The sequence below is a fragment of the Nerophis ophidion genome, linkage group LG05 (genome assembly GCF_033978795.1).
Source record: "Nerophis ophidion isolate RoL-2023_Sa linkage group LG05, RoL_Noph_v1.0, whole genome shotgun sequence".
NCBI classification, from domain to species: Eukaryota; Metazoa; Chordata; class Actinopteri; order Syngnathiformes; family Syngnathidae; genus Nerophis; species Nerophis ophidion.
In genome coordinates, this window is record NC_084615.1 from 24,235,072 (window position 1) to 24,249,478 (window position 14,407).

A 14,407-nucleotide genomic window follows, 5' to 3' on the forward strand; every position below is an offset into this window, starting at 1 on the left:
CCATAAATAATTAAAATTTGGAAAACAGCGTCAAAGTTTTCACAGCTTTTGGTTGTTAGGGGTAGAAAGCGTTATAAAGTAGAGTTCTAATATTTTTTTTAAAAGGCACAAAAAACAGGCCGGGTATTGAGAAACTTACTTTTTTTAATACAAAACTTAGCAAATAGTATATTGAAACGAGGTAAAATACAATCTATCCAAGATCTTAAATTGACTAAGCTTATTTTTAATGCTTCTAAAGGGCTTATTGGATCGTTTCTTATGACGTCATCACTGTGCATCGTCGCTTGTTGGGCGGCTCACAGGGGGAGGAGTCCACTTCACCCGGAAGTAGTACTTTTTCCTCACATGTAAGAAACGTGCTCCTGTGATGGACGCATCTTGGTGATTACTTCTCATCAGCCTCCTTCTTTTGGGCAAATCATTTGTTTTGACAACCCACCAATGTTGCAACATGGAACATTTAGAATTGAACCTGTCGTCACTGGGAATTATATGTAGACACATTAATAACAACAACCAACTCCGCCAATATCTCTCAAAACAGGTAAGATTTGACCCCGAAAGGGACAAGCGGTAGGAAATGGATGGATGGAAACTCCTTTGTTGTAACAACACTGACGAGCATCATGCTGTTATTATTGGGCATTGTCTTGTAATTGTGTGAATGCTAATTATGTGGTCTAGTTCAATACTTTTTGATAACATGGTCACTACTGCCTAGTTTCTCTTCTTAAAGTCTTATTTTACGGTTATATTTTTATTGCCATTGTTGCTTTTAATTTTTTTACTTATTGTAATATTTTTCCATTTTGTTTTCATTTATACCCCCATTATTTTCTTTTACAATTGATCTCAACTCTGTACACTGCTGCTGGAATTTTAATTTTCCTTAAGGAATCAATAAAGTACAATCTATCTATCGTATTTTCTTGAATTGCCGCCGGGGCGCCAATTAATTTAAAACCTCTTCTCACTCCTGCGCTTACCAAAGGCATGCGGTAAAGGTAAGCATGCGCTAATTATTTTAAAAGCTCTTCTCACTCCGGCACTTACCAAAGGCATGCAGTAAAAATTTGAGTGTGATGTAAGGATACCATCATGAAAAGCACATTTAATAAAAATTATTACGTTATTATTGTCTTACCTTTACTTATAAATGAAATCCATGCCAGCTCCTTCTGATCAAAAGCATCAATAACTTGTTTATAGAAGTAATAAACAATAATAAATAAATAAATGGGTTGTACTTGTATAGCGCTTTTCTACCTTCAATGTACTCAAAGCGCTTTGACACTACTTCCACATTTACCCATTCACACACTGATGGAGGGAGCTGCCACACAAGGCGCTAACCAGCACCCATCAGGATCTTGCTCAGGACACAACGGATGTGACGAGGTTGGTACTAGGTGGGGATTGAACTAGGGACCCTCGGTTTGGGCACGGCCACTGCGCCACGCCGTCTCTAGTCTTCCTTATCTCTCTTCAGTTTTAAAAGTCTTTCCGTCTCGATGGAGATCGTCCTTAATTACGCCCTGCTTCGATTGAAAGTCCAGTTTAGAAAACTGCTATCAGACCGCTGCTATCAGTTAGCTCGGCTCCTCAAGTGCGGGCGACGATAGAATTATCCTCAGGAAACTCCCCCTACCGTTCTGCTCCTTGGTTGATCTCTTTATGCCACCGCTGCCACCATGAAGTGTTATTGTCTAAATAATACATTGGGTATTTAGGACTGGAACATGCTTTATTTCAGCCTGGTTGTTTACATAGCCAGCATAGGAGTGTTACATCCTAAAAGGTCCGTTGTGCACCCCCCGCGTCATATCCGTCCCAGCACATAGCACTGCACTTGTAGTCACTTCTTCTGCAGCTGAGTAGTCGCAAGAAGGATCACTAGCGCCCTCTACCACCAGGAGGCAGGAGTCATTTAATGACTCATATTTGACACCCGCAGCTGCGGTATGTTAATAAAACATAGCTGCTTACTGTTCTTTTTAGCCTGTTCAATAGCTTAGAGCTTAAATCCTACTGAATAGCTCTTAATCTTCTTCCCTTTATGCAATTTCAAATTACCGGTATTGAAATCAGCCTCCTTTATTTTGAAAATGATGACAGGGGAAGTGACCCGGCGGTAATACTAAGCATGCGCTAATTATTTTGCGAAGCGAGTTTCAAGGCAGGCGCATACTATATGCCAGGCGGCACTTCAAGGAAATAGGTATCCATCCATCCATCCATCCATCTATCTATCTATCTAATGACTGTTCCCCGCAGATATGGAGTCAGCAGGACAGGCGGCATATTCTGGAGTGTTTGGCCCAGCTTCTGTTGGAGAAGGATTATACTTTGCTAGTTGCCAGACACCTGCGACCACTGGTCCTGGATTTGCTGGAACGGAATGCAGAGAGGGTTAAGACGAATGGAAGCACCAGCCATGATCTCCATGAACGCCTCTGTGTGGCTCTCAGTAAACTGATTGGCTTCAACCCTGATGCAAAGTCGTAAGTGTGCATTTTACTACTATAGTGGCATTCCATCAACAAGACTAAAGCCTACTTGCCGACCCTCCCGATTTTCCCGGGAGACTCCTGAATTTCTCCCGAAAATCTCCTGGGGCAACCGATTTCCACCCGAACAATATTATTGGGGACGTGCTTTAAAGGCGCTGCCTTTAGCGTCCTCTACAACCTGAAAAATTCACCCCTTAACAGCGTCCGTTTTTCCTCAATATAAACAGCGTGCCGGCCCAGTTACATAATAATGTGGCGATGGACGGGTTTAACAATGGTCTTTACCTGAAGATGTCAAGAAATGCTGACACCTTGTATGATCTTCTAACTGGTATAATGATAACGTTAATTTCAAGCACACACAAACACAAGTGAATGCAAGGCATACTTGGTCAACAGCCATACATGTCACACTGACGGTGACCGTATAAACAACTTTTAATATGCGCCACACTGTCAATCCACACCAAACAAGAAAGACAAACAGAATTTGGGAGAACATCCGCACTGTAACACAACATAAACACAAAAGAACAAATACCCAGAACCCCTTACATCTACGACTTTTAAAGGCCTACTGAAACCCACTACTACCCACCACGCAGTCTGATAGTTTATATATCAATGATGAAATATTAACATTGCAACACATGGCAATACGGCCTTTTTAGTTTACTAAATTGCAATTTTAAATTGCCCGGGACTTTTTTCTTGAAAACGTCGCGTAATGATGACGTGTACGCGTGACGTCACGGGCTGTTATGAATATGAGCGCTGCGTACACACACAGCTATAAGTCGTCTGCTTTAACGGCATAATTACACAGTATTTTGGACATCTGTGTTGCTGAATCTTTTGCAATTTGTTCAATTAATAATGGAGAAGTCAAAGTAGAAAGACGGAGTTGGGAAGCTTTAGCCTTTAGCCACACAAACACACGGTGATTCCTTGTTTAAAATTCATGGAGGTGAAACTTTGCTATGGATCACAGCGGACATGGATCCCGACTACATGTCAACCAGCAGGATTCGGTGAGAAAATTGTGTTTAAAAAGTCGCCTCTTACCGGATATCAGCTGAGCTTGTGCCGTCCATTGCTGCCGTCGACTTCCCCGAGACACTGCGCGTCAACACCCTGCCGTGGACGTACACTTCCGACTATCAGGTACTGTTAAACTCACTAAAACACTAGCAACACAATAGAAAGATAAGGGATTTTCCAGAATTATCCTAGTAAATGTCTCTAAAAACCGTCTCAATGCAACACGATTGCAATCGTGTTCTTTTTTTTTTTTTCTAGTCCATCGCTATCAATATCCTCAAACACGAATCTTTCATTCTCGCTCAAATTAATGGGGAAATTGTTGTTTTCTCGGTCTGAATAGCTGTTTTGGATGGATGCTCCCATTAAAATCAATGTGAATATATGAGGAGCCCTCAACATGTGACGTCATCGTCTGCGACTTCCGGTAGAGGCAGGGCTTTTCTCCAGTTGCGAACTTTATCGTGGATGTTCTCTACTAAATCCTTTCAGCAAAAATATGGCAATATTGGGAAATGATCAAGTATGACACATAGAATGGACCTGCTATCCCCGTTTAAATGAGAAAATCTAATTTCAGTAGGCCTTTAAAGCTCAATGCACAACTGCGCACACAACAAGAAGGAGACAAAGCAGAAGAACGAAGAAGAGACACGGCGACGACAAGTAAACAAGTGAGAAGAAGAAATACGCTTGCAAGTTCCAAAATGATTCGAAAAAAAAAATGTTCATTTAATCCTGGACAGCTCAAAGGGGTAGGCTGCCTGCAACCTTACCCCGCCACCCCCCCTATTTCCTGAATTCAGAGGTCTCAAGGTTGGCAAGAATGGACTTGAACTTTTTTATTCATATACAAACAACAAAACCAGTGAAGTCGGCATGTTGTGCAAATTGTGAATTAAAACGGAACACAATGTATTGAAAATCCTTTTCAACCTATATTCAATTGAATAAACTGCAAAGACAAAATACTTAAAGGCCTACCGAAACCCACTACTACCGACCACACAGTCTGATAGTTTGTATATCAATGATGAAATATTAACATTGCAACACATGCCAATACGGCCTTTTTAGTTTACTAAATTCCAATTTTAAATTTCCCGCAAAATGTCGTGTTGAAAACGTCACGGTATGATGACCCGTGCGTTTGATGTCTCTGGTTGTAGCGGACATTATTTTCCAGCCCGATCCAAGCTATAAGTAGTCTGCTTTAATCGCATAATCAAACAGTTTTCTAGACATCTGTGTTGCTGAATCTTTTGCAATTTGTTCAATTAATAATGGAGAAGTCAAAGTAGAAAGATCGAGGTGGGAAACTTTTAGCCTTTAGTCACACAAACACACGGTGTTTCCTTGTTTAAACTCCCAGAGGTGAAGCTTTACTATGGATCAGAGCGGTCAAGCAAACATGGATCCTGACTACATGTCAACGGGCAGTTTTCGGTAAGAAAATTGTGGTTATAAGACGGCTCTTACCAGAGATCAGCAGAGCTTCTGTCCTGCTGCAGCTTCGTGACTTCCCTCAGAGACTCTGGCGTCAACACACCCATGGCCACACCCCTCCGACTTTAAGGTACTAATTAACTCAATAAAACACTAGCAACACAACAGCAGATAAGGGATTTCCCAGAATTATCCTAGTAAATGTGTCTAAAAACATCTGAATCGGTCCCAATGCAATCGCCTTTTTTTTTCAAACTTTTTTTTATTTTTTTTTCAAGTCCTTCACTCTAAATTTCCTCATCCACAAATCTTTCATCCTCGCTCAAATTAATGGGGAAATTGTCACTTTCTCGGTACGAATAGCTCTAGCTGCTGCTGCTGCCTATGATTGTAAACAATGGGAGGAGCCCCACAACCCGTGACGTCACGCGCACATCGTCTGCTACTTCCGGTAAAGGCAAGGCTTTTTATCGCGGATGTTCTCTACTAAATCCTTTCAGCAAAAATACGGCAATATCGCGAAATGATCAAGTAGTATGACACATAGAATGGACCTGCTATCATCGTTTAAATAAGAAAATCTCATTTCAGTAAGCCTTTAACTTTCAAACTACAAAACTAAATTTTTTGCAAATATTACCTCATTTGGAATTTGATGCCTGCAACATGTTTCAAAAAAGCTGGCACAAGTGGCAAAAACACAGAGAAAGTTGAGGAATGCTCATCAAACACTTATTTAGAACAGGTGGGTGCCATGATTGGGTATAAAAACAGCTTCCATGGAATGCTCAGTCATTCACAAACAAGGATGGGACGAGGGTCACCACTTTGTGAACAAATGCGTGAGCAAATAGGTTAAAAGTACCAATGATTGTCACACACATACTAGATGTGGCGAAATTATTCTCTGCAATTGACCCATCACCCTTGATCACCCCCTGGGAGGTGAGGGGGGCAGTGGGCAGCAGCGGTGCTGCGCCCGGGAATCATTTATGGTGATTTAATCCCCAATTCCAACCCTTAATGCTGAGTGCCAAGCAGGGAGGTAATGGGTCCCATTTTTATAGTCTTTGGTATGACTCGGCCTGGATTTGAACTCACGACCTACCGATCTCAGAGCGGACAGTCTAACCACTAGGCCACTGAATAGGTTAGGCCACTGAGTTTTTTTTTGAGAAAAACATTTCTCACCCAGCTATTGCAAGGAATTTAGGGATTTCACCATCTATGGTCCGTTATATTATCAAAAGGTTCAGAGAATCTGAAGAAATCACTGCACGTAAGCAGCAAGGCTGAAATCCAACATTGAATTAAATCCTTTCGGCTGTACTGCATCAAAAAGCGACATCAGTGTGTAAAGGATATCACCACATGGGCTCTGGAACCATGCATCCATCCATCTTCTTCCGCTTATCCAAGGTCGGGTTGTGGGGGAAACAGCCTAAAAAGAGAAGCCCAGACTTCCCTCTCCCCAGCCACTTCGTCCAGCTCCTCCCGGGGGATCCCGAGGCGTTCCCATCCCAGCCGGGAGAGATAGTCTTCCCAACGTGTCCTGGGTCTTCTCCGTGGTCGGTTGGACATGCCCTAAACACCACCCCCGGGAGGCATTCTGATCAGATGCCCGAACCACCTCATCTGGCTCCTCTCGATGTGGAGGAGCAGCGGCTTAACTTTGAGCTCCTCCTGGATGACAGCTTCTCACCCTATCTCAAAGAGAGAGCCCCGCCACCCGGCGGAGGGAACTCATTTCGGCCGCTTGTATCTTGTCCTTTCGCTCATAACCCAAAGCTCATGACCATAGGTGAGGATGGAAATGTAGATTGACCGGTAAATTTAGAGCTTTGCCTTCCGGCTCAGCTCCTTCTTCACTACAACGGATCGGTACAGCGTCCGCATTATTGAAGACGCCACACCGATTCGCCTGTCGATCTCACGATCCACTCTTCCCTCACTCGTGAAAAACACTCCGAGGTACTTAAACTTCTCCACTTGGGGCAAGCCCCAACCCGGAGATGGTACTCCACCCTTTTCCGGGCGAGAACAATGGACTAAGACTTGGAGGCGCTGATTCTCATCCCTGTCGCTTCACACTTGGCTGCGAACCGATCCAGTGAGAGCTGAAGATCCTGGCCAGATGAAGCCATCAGGACCACATTATCTGCAAAAAGCAGAAACCTATTCCTGCAGCCACCAAACCAGATCCCCTCAACGCTCTGACTGCGCTTACATATTCTGTCCATAAAAGTTATGAATAGAATCTGTGACAAAGGACAGCCTTGGCGGAGTCCAACCCTCACTGGAAACGGGTCCGACTTACTGCAGGCGATGCGGACCAAGCTCTGACACTGATCGTACAGGGACCGGACCACCACAATCAGACAATCCATTACCCCATACTCTCTGAGCACTCCCACAGGACTTCCCGGGGTACACGGTCAAATGCCTTCTCCAAGTCCACAAAGCAAATGTAGACTGGTTGGGCAAACTCTCATGCACCCTCAAGGACCCTGCCGAGAGTATAGAGCTGGTCCACAGTTCCACGACCAGGACGAAAACCACACTGTTTCTCCTAAATCCGAGGTTCGACTATCCGGCGTAACCTCCTGTCCAGTACACCTGAATAGATCTTACCGGGATTCCCGGCTGAGGAGTGTGATCCCACGATAGTTGGAACACAACCTCTGGTTCCCCTTTTTAAAGAGAGGAACCACCACCCTGGTCTTTCCAATCCAGAGGTACCTCCCCCGATGTTCACGCGATGTTGCAGAGTCTTGTCAACCAATAAAAGTACTTTTGTATTTATTGCTGGAGAAAAACATATTTGCCTGGGAAAAAAAAACAAAAATACACTTAATGTTTATCTCAGCTGCAATGAAAACTACTGCTTACATTTACTGTTTTATGCTTATTACTATCAGGTTTGCTGCAAGGTACTTCAGTGACGCCCCTCCAGTATTTCAGAGACTTTTCTTTACCAATGAAGAGGCCTCAGCAGTCCAGTATGGTCCAAGGCGGATGAAACTGCGTGACCTCATGGCTGCAACTCTTTGCTTCCTCGAGAGTGATTCTGCAAAGTTTGGACCTCTCTGGGACTGGAGTCCATGTGTTTCCCTGCTGCTCACAAGAGATGTCATGGTTCGAGGGTGAGTGTTTTCTTTGTCTCTATACCAGTTGTAACATAAAAAGCAAGTGGTGTATGGTATACACAAAGAGTGAACAAAAGTGTATATACTGCATATATACAGGACTGTCTCAGAAAATTTGAATATTGTGATACATTCTTTTGTTTTTTGTAATGCAACTAAAAACATGAACATATCATACATTTTGGATTCATTACACATCAACTGAAATATTGCAAGCCTTTTATTATTTTGATATTGCTGATTATGGTATACATCTGAAGAAAACTCAAAAATCCTATCTCAAAAAATTAGAATATTTCCTCAGACCAAGTAAAAAAAAAGATTTATAACGGCAAAACAAAATCAAACATTTGTAAATGTCAATTAATGCACTCAGTACTTGGTTGGGAATCCTTTTGCACGGATTACTGCATCAATGCAGCGTGGCATGGAGGCAATCGACCTGTGGCATTGCTTAGGTGTTATCGATGCCCAGGATGCTTCAATAGCGGGCTTCAGCTCATTTGCATTATTGGGCCTGGTGTCTTTCAGTTTCTTCTTCACAATACCCCACAAAATCTCCATGAGGTTCAGGTCAGGGGAGTTGGAAGGCCAATGGAGGACAGTAATGCCATGGTCAGTACACCAGTTACTGGTGGTTTTGGCACTGTGGACAGGTGCCAGATCATGCTGGAAAATTACATCATCATCTCCATAGAGCTTTACAACAGATGGAAGCATGTACACAGCTGCATTGACTCTGGACTTGATGAAACACAGTGGACCAAAACCAGCAGCTGACATGGCTCCCCAAACCATTGCTGACTGAGGGAACTTCCGTTGTCTAGAGTTCAGGAGTGGCTTGACCATGGGAATACGGCTATTGAAGCTGTATCTGTTGAAAAGCTCTATGGAGATGATGATTTCATTTTCAAGCATGATCTGGCACCTGTCCACAGTGCCAAAACCACCAGTAACTGGTGTACTGACCATGGCATCACTGTCCTCCATTGGCCTGCCAACTCCCCTGACCTGAACTCCATAGAGAATGTGTGGCGTATTGTGAAGAAGAAGCTGAAAGACACCAGGCCCAATAATGCAAATGAGCTGAAGCCCGCTATTGAAGCATCCTGGGCATCCATAACACCTCAGCAATGCCACAGGCCGATTGCCTCCATGCCACGCCGCATTGATGCAGTAATCCGTGCAAAAGGATTCCCAACCAAGTACTGAGTGCATTAATTGACATTTACAAATGTTTGATTTTGTTTTGCTGTTATAAATCTCTTTTTTTTTACTTGGTCTGAGGAAATATTCAAATTTTTTTAGATAGGATTTTTGAGTTTTCTCAAGCTATATGCCATAATCAGCAATATTAAAATAATAAAAGGCTTGTAATATTTCAGTTGATGTGTAATGAATCCAGAATGTATGACATTTTCATGTTTTTAGTTGCATTACAGAAAATAAAGGACTTAATCACAATATAATTATCTGAGACAGTCCAGTATATTGCACTGAGGATTGGTGTGTTGTGTAGGAGGGATGGGATTTAATTAGCTCTACTTCTTCCTAATCCTTTTTGGACATGTTGAAATGTTAACCATTAACCGTAGTTTGTGCACAAATAAACCAACTGAAGACAATTAATATTGCGCTCAAGTTAGGGCTGGGCGATATGGCCTGTTTTTAATATCTGATATGGCCTGTTTTTAATATCTGAATATTTTTAGGCCATGTGACGATGCAAGATATATATCTCTATATTTTGCTTTAGCCTTGAATGAACACTTGATGCATATTATCACCGCATTATAATGATTTTATGTGTCTACATTAAAAAATTCTTGTTCATACTTCATTAATATATGCTTGTTTTAAACTTTCATGCAGAGAGGGAAATCAGGACTAAGTCAATTTAGCAAAACAATTAATTAAACAGTTATTAAGCAGTGGCACAAACATTCATGTCATTTCCAAACAGAAAGTGCAAGATTCTCAGAGACATTTTAGTGCACTTTTGTGCATGATGTCACTAAGATGACATATCAAAACAACACTAAATTAAAGTGCACTTTTTGTAGAGAAATGAACTACAATATATTAAAACAAATAAAGTGCACTTTTGTGTATGATATCCCACAAGATATTTCAATAACTGTCAAATAAAAATGAGCTGCTTAACAGGAAATCAAATAGTGTACGTCATTTGCTATGTGGTAGGTTACTATGGGCGTTATGAAAATCTGTTGATGACTATTTTTTCATACGATCTGGAAATGGTTGCTTCGGCATTTTGTGGGTATGGCACAGAACGGCGATGTTGACATGCAGTTTCAAGCACTCTTCATTTTTTAGCGGGGGACTTTTCAAATGATGCTACAAAATTAGCAGTGGTGCTACTTTATCGCTTTTGCCGCACACCTGTTCGACATCTTATCGCTTGAAGCCAAACCACCGCCAGAAGATGGATCCCGTGCTGTTTTTCATAGAAATAAATTATGCTTCCTTCATTTGTTATCAGATTGGGACCTTTTCCCTCCAATCGTATTACCACTCGCACCACTATGCTAGCATCACAGCTAATGTTACCCATGCTGCTACCTCTCATGCGAGGGCTATGACGCGACAGTATGTGACGTATTTAAGAAGGTGCGGTTGTCTGTGACAGGAAATAGTGATAAAAACTCTACAGTGTAATGACAGCAGCTAAAATGAAAGATATTGATAGCGACGGACTAGAAAAAACCCAAAAAAAAACACGATTGCATTGGGACGGACTCCGATGTTTTTAGACACATTTACTAGGATAATTCTGGTAAATCCTTCATCTTTCTATTGTGTTGCTAGTGTTTTAGTGAGTTAAATAGTACCTGATAGTCGGAAGGGTGTCTCCACGGGTGTCTTGACGCACAGTGTCTCAGGGGAGGCGAGGGCAGCTATGGACGGCACAAGCTCAGCTTTTCTCCGGTAAGAACTGATCTTTTAACCACAATTTTTTCACCGAAACCTGCTGGTTGACATGTGGTCGAGATCCATGTTGGCTTGACCGCGCTCTGAGCCATAGGAAAGTTTAACCTCCAGGAATTTTAAACAAGGAATCACCGTGTGTTTGTGTGGCTAAAGGCTAAAGCTTCCCAACTCCATCTTTCTCCAATATTAATTGAACAAATTGCAAAAGATTCAGCAACACAGATGTCCAAAATACTGTATAATTATGCCGTTAAAGCAGACGACTTTTAACTGTGTGTGTGCAGCGCTTATACTTCCTAAAAACCTGTGACGTCTTGCGTACACGTCATCGTTACACGACGTTTCCAAGACGAAACTCCCGGGAAATTTAAAATTGTAATTTAGTAAACTAAAAAGGCCGTATTGCCATGTGTTGCAATGTTAATATTTCATCAAACTATCAGACTGCGTGGTGGGTGAGTAGTGCGTTTCAGTAGGCCTTTAAATGTAACTTAGATATTGGGTTTCGCTATGTAAAGTGCTTTGTGTCACTGGAGAAAAAGCACTATATAAATATACCTCACTTCACTAATGTTAGGTATCCAAATTGCTGTTATTAGCGAACAATGCCTAAAGTTCATGCGCGTGCATGTGTAACGTCCATCCATCCATCCATTTTCTACCGCTTATTCCCTTTCTGGGTCGCGGGGGGCGCTGGCGCCTATCTCAGCTACAATCGGGCGGAAGGCAGGGTACACCCTGGACAAGTCGCCACCTCATCGCAGCATGTGTAACGCACGTACGTGATTACGTCATTATATACGAGAAGCCGTGATAGAGCAGGATATACTGTGTAAAATACATTAGGAAGTTGGCAACCTCGAGGCATCTGTGTACAGACATTTCTTTTTTTAATTTATTTTTTATGTTGTTTTTTTGTCCTGTCCAGCTTCACAGGCAAATCATATACTTGATGTAGATGCCCATATCGGCTGTTCAGATTTACTTTACAAAAGAGAAGTGTAGGATAATTCCCTTGTTGCCTTATTTGTATTTGACTTTATTAAATGGATTTATATTATCATTTGGTGCAGCCGGGCCGGAGCAGGATGGGATAGAAAGAGGAAAAAAAGGAAGACGGAGGGGAATATTGTGGGGACAAGAGAGGGATTAGTCAGAGAGACAAAAACAACAACAGCAAACACTACAACAACAACAACAGAAGAGCAACATCAGCAAATATGATATGTACAAATATGATGGTAAAAGTGATAGCAAAGAAGCAGTTAGCGAAATAAATAATAATACAGAAATGACAATGAGCATTTTTACACTACAAATAGAGCAATAAAAATTCCAATATAAATAGCGCTATTGATAATGAACACTACCAATAATTTACCTCTATTATCAACAGTACAGGTGTTCAAATGCAACAATACATATACGTAATGATAACTAGGGGTACAAAATAATGCATAAACATGGAGGGGAAGAAAGAGAAGCAACCTATATTAACCTTGTAGATTGTTGTAGTAACAATAGGTTAAGCTTTGTCAGTAAAGCCCTTTTAACGTTGACTGAAATAATAATAATAATAATGGATTAGATTTATATCGCGCTTTTCTTTTATTAGATACTCAAAGCGCTCACAGAGAAGTGGGAACCCATCATTAATTCACACCTGGTGGTGGTAAGCTACATCTGTAGCCACAGCTGCCCTGGGGTAGACTGACGGAAGCGTGGCTGCCAGTTTGCGCTTACGACCCCTCAGACCACCATCTATCATTCATTCATCATTCATTCAGCAGTGTGAGCGGCACCGGGGGCAAGGGTGAAGTGTCCTGCCCATGGACACAACGGCAGCAATTTGGATGTCAATAGGCGGGGAGCGAACCTACACGGCCGCTATACTCACTACGCCATGCCGCCCCTAATAGGCCCTTGAATGCCACCATTACAAATAATATAAAAAAACTTAAAAGGCACTAAATATTTCTTTTGCTAACCTTTTACTGTTATCCTATACTTAGACGAGTTGTAAGGTATTATGGTGTTAGTATTGCGATACTAATGAATCATATTCGGTACTATACCGTCGTCGTCACGTTGTGTCATAGCTGGGTTTGCGAGCAGAGGAGCATGTTCGGCAGCGCACAATTACGGAGTACGTACAAGCAGACACAGTGTCTAGACAGAAAAAGGAGAACGGACGCATTTTGGCTTAAAAACTAAAGATAAAGGTGAAGCTACAGTATAACACTGAAATGCCCCCAGGAATAGGTGCTATAAGACATGGCTAGCTAGTTAGTGGCTAAAGTCCATTCATAGTCTACATTGTTGTAGCTTCTGCTAAATCACTAATCCTTGTCTCCATGGCGACAAATAAAGTACGTTTCTTCCAAGTATCATCCCTGCAGAACGAGGAATAGCTAAACACTTCACTACACACCGTAGCTCACCGGCGTCACAATGTAAACAAATGGCATGCGTGGATCTACACCTGACATCCACTGTAATGATACCAAGGACAGGAGCTTATCTGGTCGATTCTACTATGATTACATCTTTTTTCTTTAAAAAAATATTATGTTTATGAACTCAGGAAATATGTACCTGGACTCATGAGGACTTTGAATATGACCAATGTATGATCCTGTAACTACTAGGTAACGGAATTTTACCCAAATTTGTAGTATCATCCAAAACTAATGTAAATCATCCAAACAACAGAAGAATAAGTGATTATTACGTTTTAACAGAAGTGTAGGTACAACATGCTAAAAGCGAAAGTAAGCAGAAATTAACAGTAAATGAACAAGTAGATTAAAAATTAATTTCCTACCACTTGTCCTTGATAATTTTGACAAAATAAAAGAATACAAAATGACACAATATGTTACTGCATGTGTCAGGAGCTACATTAGGAGCCTTTGTTTACTTACTACTTTGTTTTTTTTACTTACTACTACAAGTCAAGTTGTCTTGTATGTTCACTATTTTATTTAAGGACAAACTTGCCGTAAGAAATATATGTTTAATACACTAACAGTTCTTGTTAGAATAAAGCTAATAATGCATTTTTTTGTGGTCCCCTTTATTTAGAAAAGTATCAAAATACATTTTGGTACCGGTACCAAAATATTGGTATTAGGAGAACACTAATTTGGACTTAAAACGAAAAGTTTAAATATGACCTAAACCAAATCTCAGTTGAAGGCAGCAGAGAATAACAAATGTATTTGACAAAATGTCCACTGTTTTTTGTTGTTGTTGTTGTTGTTGTTTGTCTCATTAGACTTTCTTACCCAAAAATTGTGTTTATTTTCC

The 14,407-nt window shown here is 41.4% G+C and overlaps 1 protein-coding gene across 3 annotated transcripts in view; it reads left to right on the forward strand.

The window, feature by feature from the left end:
* The first annotated feature begins 356 nt into the window (after positions 1–356).
* mdn1 (midasin AAA ATPase 1) overlaps positions 357–14,407 on the forward strand; it is a 279,890-nt gene continuing 265,839 nt past the window's right edge. For all 3 annotated transcript variants that reach the window (XM_061900349.1, XM_061900350.1, XM_061900351.1), the window contains exons 1-3: positions 357–547; positions 2,278–2,504; positions 7,919–8,143. In XM_061900349.1, the coding sequence (XP_061756333.1) occupies positions 455–547; positions 2,278–2,504; positions 7,919–8,143 (545 nt within the window). In that variant the 5' untranslated portion in view covers positions 357–454. The remainder of the gene's footprint in view (positions 548–2,277; positions 2,505–7,918; positions 8,144–14,407) is intronic.